The following is a 3,990-nucleotide window of genomic DNA, read 5'->3' on the forward strand; positions in this document are numbered from 1 at the left end:
GGGTATTACCATTGACCAATCACTGTCTTTTACAATGCTTATCCAAGATTTAGTTAAAAAATCTGAAATTAAAGTTGGGTTTTTTCTTTAGAATCAAGTCTTGTTTATCATTTGAAGCAAAAAAACAACTAGTAAATGCAACATTCTTGTCTGTCTTGGACTACGGTGATATTTTATACATGCATTCAACCTCCCAGTGTCTTCATGCTTTGGACCCTTGAGATTCATCACAAACTTAAAATCTCTCACTCATCACTGTTTACTGTATTCTCGGGTCAGGTGGTTTTCACTCTCGATTCGGCGTTGGATGCACTGGCATCTTTTTATTTATAAGGCAGTATTATGACTTCTTCCTCCTTATCTGAACACTTATATCCTCCCGAGGTCTGCAGGGACATATCACCTGCTCACATGATCTGGTTTTACTGACAGTCCCTAAAGCCCACACTGACTTTGGCAAAAAGGCTTTTAATTTTGCAGCCCCATCTGCTTGGAATCAGCTTCAGAATGAACTCCAGTTGAAGGAGTTGGTCTCATTTTATTCTTTTAAAGGCTTGTTAAAGGACCTTGCAGAAGGGCAGTCTGGATGTCTCTGTTTTTAAATTGATTTAGGACCCTGGTATTTTATGATGACATTGTTGTTTGAATATGAGTGAAAGTGTGTTTATGTATTTACATGTAAGGGTCTCTGTCTATCTGAAACGTGCTGCTGCCACTTGCCAGGACACTCTTGTAAAAGAGATTTTTAATATCAAGGAGTTTTTTATCCTGGTTAAATAAAGGTTGGAATGAATGAAAGGGCCCAGACACACGCCCATGCTACCTCTTTTACTGAAGCATGATTAAACGCAGGACAAATGCTTAACAAACAGCAGCTGCACAATACAGTATGCTGATGTGTATGCAATTGGTAATGCAGGCCAGATGTGCTGCTAAGAATTATGGGTTAACAAAAAAAATGAAAAGGCAGCATTACATGATGCATGAATATTGTATGCTCTTTTAATGAGACAACATTCAGAGGCTGTAACATGTTGGCTGATGGCCACTGAACCCATCAATAAAACACATCTAGCTGACTTTAATGTATATTCTCCCTGAGGATAATAAATGCATTTCGCTTTGCAAATTAAGTCAAATCCACAACAGGGTGAGGACATGGACTTTCCAGCATAAAGTAAAAAACAAGGTTCAATATGTTGTCGTCTTCGTGAGGTTGCCAGACGCGGAAGTGTTAAAAAGAAAGATTTGTCGAGCAATTGTTTCAGCAATCAATTCTAAAATTTATTATGTGTACAGATTAACGAACAGCATATTTTGAAACTTTGGACAGCTAGACATGAGAATGGTATTGATCTTTTTATCCAACTCTCAACAGGAAAGCCAATGCCAGCAAGCATATTTCTCAAGATGCTAAAAACTATTCCATTAATCCGAGCTGAGGCTCTGCACTGAGACCTAGATGAACTACACAGTAAAATAATACACTCGCAAGCAGTGAACACAAAACTTCAAGTCAGTTTGGATTTACTTTACATTTGTTCTTAGCGTTTACTCAAGTCTATTAATACTATTATTGTTGTTATTACTGCTAACATGTCTTATTTCTTGCCCGTTGATATAGGCAGCTCTGAATGGCCTGGGTATTTATAAAAGAACAACTCCTAATTTAACAATTTCACCATCTTATCAACCTGTACGTCAACTTTTAATATTGTATCAAGATCTCCATCATGAGTGCTTATTACTGCTTTGCATGGTTGCATGGGTCAAGAAAGTATCTCTAATGCGTGTTGCTCGGCTGTGTTTTGCTGCTTGCATGGCTTCATGTATGGAATGTAGATACTGGTGACGTGTAACTACTAATGTTTTGCTGCTTCCTTTGAGTCTGCATGGCTTTTTGAGGAAGTTTATTTGGTTGCTCAAGATGTCTTATGGTCATTATTGACTAGTGTCTCTACATGTTTGTACAAGTCAGTATTGACTAGTGTCTCTACATGTCTGTACAAGTCATTATTGACTAGTGTCTCTACAGTTCTGTACAAGTCAGTATTGACTAGTGTCTGAACATGTCTCTACAAGTCATTATTGACTAGTGTCTGTACATGTCTCTACAAGTCATTATTGACTAGTGTCTGTACATGTCTGTACAAGTCATTATTGACTAGTGTCTGTACATGTCTGTACAAGTCATTATTGACTAGTGTTTGTACATGTCTGTACAAGTCATTATTGACTAGTGTCTGTACATGTCTGTACAAGTCATTATTGACTAGTGTCTGTACATGTCTGTACAAGTCATTATTGACTAGTGTCTCTACATGTCTGTACAAGTCATTATTGACTTGTGTCTGTACATGTATTTACAAGTCATTATTGACTAGTGTCTCTACATGTCTGTACAAGTCATTATTGACTAGTGTTTGTACATTTCAAGCTGTACTAATATTTAGCTGTTTTCTGTTGCTCCGGTCTAAACTTATCTGGCCAAAGCACTACAGTTGAAAATTAGCCAGCTGGCTGGAACATTTACAGAAATGTTGATGTGTGTTGTCCATTTTATAAAAAAAAAAAAAAAGAATAAATAAATAAAATTATTCCACACAGTCTTTTTTTTAAAGATTATTTTTTGGGGCTTTTTCCCTTTAATGAAGTGACAGTGGATAGACTTGAAACAGGGAGAGAGATGGGGGATGATACGCAGCAGGTCAGATTCGAACCCAGGTCTCTGCAGGACTCAGCCCACATGGGGCAAACGCTCTTACTGGGTAGGGCCCCCCACCCCCACACAGTCTTGAGACAGAGGTTAGAACTCACTTTGTGCAGCTCCAAAGGCGTCGGGGACAGAATCCCCTGCATCTCCTCTTTGATCCGACGAGACTCCCACGTCCTCTCCGACACTCGCAGTGAGGCCTTCGGCTTGGGCTCATGGTGCAGGAGAGGGGATTGGTTGTCTTGGTGGAGGTGGGAACCCTGGTGCAGGTGGGCCTCGTGGTTGAAATGGGCCTCCTGGAACAGGTGGGCGTCTGGGTGGAGGAACGGGTTAGCTATGAATTAGATTAGAACATTTTTAAGTATGTAGTGAACACTTCTACATGTTTCATTATAAAATAATGCAGATAATATTCAGGGCTAATTCAAAGTCAATGCCATAATTGTCAAAAAGTTGTCTTCAAGAAATGAGAGTAAATATGATTTACGAGGTATTTTTTAGATTTACTTTTTAAACCGGAAACAGAGATTAAAAGGAGATGTATTTCCATTGTTGAGGTACAATTATGGAACAATGCCAATGTATTTACAATTGTCTCTCTTTTGGTTTTCAAGAAAATGCCTTGTATTGATTTTTTGGAGGGCAACAAACATGAATAATTATTTTTTTGTTTCTTTCCCCATATCTTGGTGATTTTGATTTCTTTTTCCTCTGAGTTGGGTAGATTTTATCAATATCAAAGTTTATCAAACTCCAGTGGATAGGCATGTAGAAGCTTTTGCTACCTTCTAACCAACATGCTTGTAAATAGAGATCAGGGGGCGCTGTGACTCAGGGTTAGAGCGGTTGTCTACCAATCAGAAGGTTGGTGGTTCGATCCCTGGCCTGCCGTTCCATGTCGAAGTGTCCTTGGGTAAGCCGCTGATGCTGAACCATTGGAGTGTGAGTGTGTGTGAGTGTTTATTCGATGAGCAGGTGGCAGCCTCAGCCACAGTGTGTGAATGGTTCCTGCACAATGTGATAGGTGGAATATTTAAGCATGTTCTTTTCATCTATTCTAAGGATCTTCCAGAGAAGGCTTAGTTTGAAGTAACTCGATCCCACAGCTGAGAATAGATTGGTTTGTGTAAAGCTAGTAGAAGTGTCTCACTAATAAAGAGTTGTTTCAAAGGTAACCATGTTTCACAGAAATAGATTAACTGGACAAGCAGGACAAGAAGACCACAAGAAACGCAATTAGTCTGATGTTCAGAGAGACACTTTGGGTACACACACAC

At 39.2% G+C, this 3,990-nt stretch overlaps 1 protein-coding gene and 1 long non-coding RNA gene across 8 annotated transcripts in view; one reads left to right on the top strand and one right to left on the bottom strand.

The window, feature by feature from the left end:
• LOC116688695 (uncharacterized) overlaps positions 1-3,133 on the top strand; it is a 24,201-nt gene extending 21,068 nt beyond the window's left edge. Inside the window, exon 4 of the long non-coding RNA XR_004331836.1 lies at positions 3,120-3,133. This is a non-coding gene — a long non-coding RNA (uncharacterized LOC116688695). The remainder of the gene's footprint in view (positions 1-3,119) is intronic.
• grip2b (glutamate receptor interacting protein 2b) overlaps positions 1-3,990 on the bottom strand; it is a 375,168-nt gene that overhangs the window by 3,147 nt on the left and 368,031 nt on the right. For all 7 annotated transcript variants that reach the window (XM_032514882.1, XM_032514887.1, XM_032514884.1 and 4 more), the window contains one exon: positions 2,818-3,026. In XM_032514882.1, the coding sequence (XP_032370773.1) occupies positions 2,818-3,026 (209 nt within the window). The remainder of the gene's footprint in view (positions 1-2,817; positions 3,027-3,990) is intronic.

The sequence above is a fragment of the Etheostoma spectabile genome, chromosome 4, assembly GCF_008692095.1.
Source record: "Etheostoma spectabile isolate EspeVRDwgs_2016 chromosome 4, UIUC_Espe_1.0, whole genome shotgun sequence".
Classification (NCBI taxonomy): Eukaryota; Metazoa; Chordata; class Actinopteri; order Perciformes; family Percidae; genus Etheostoma; species Etheostoma spectabile.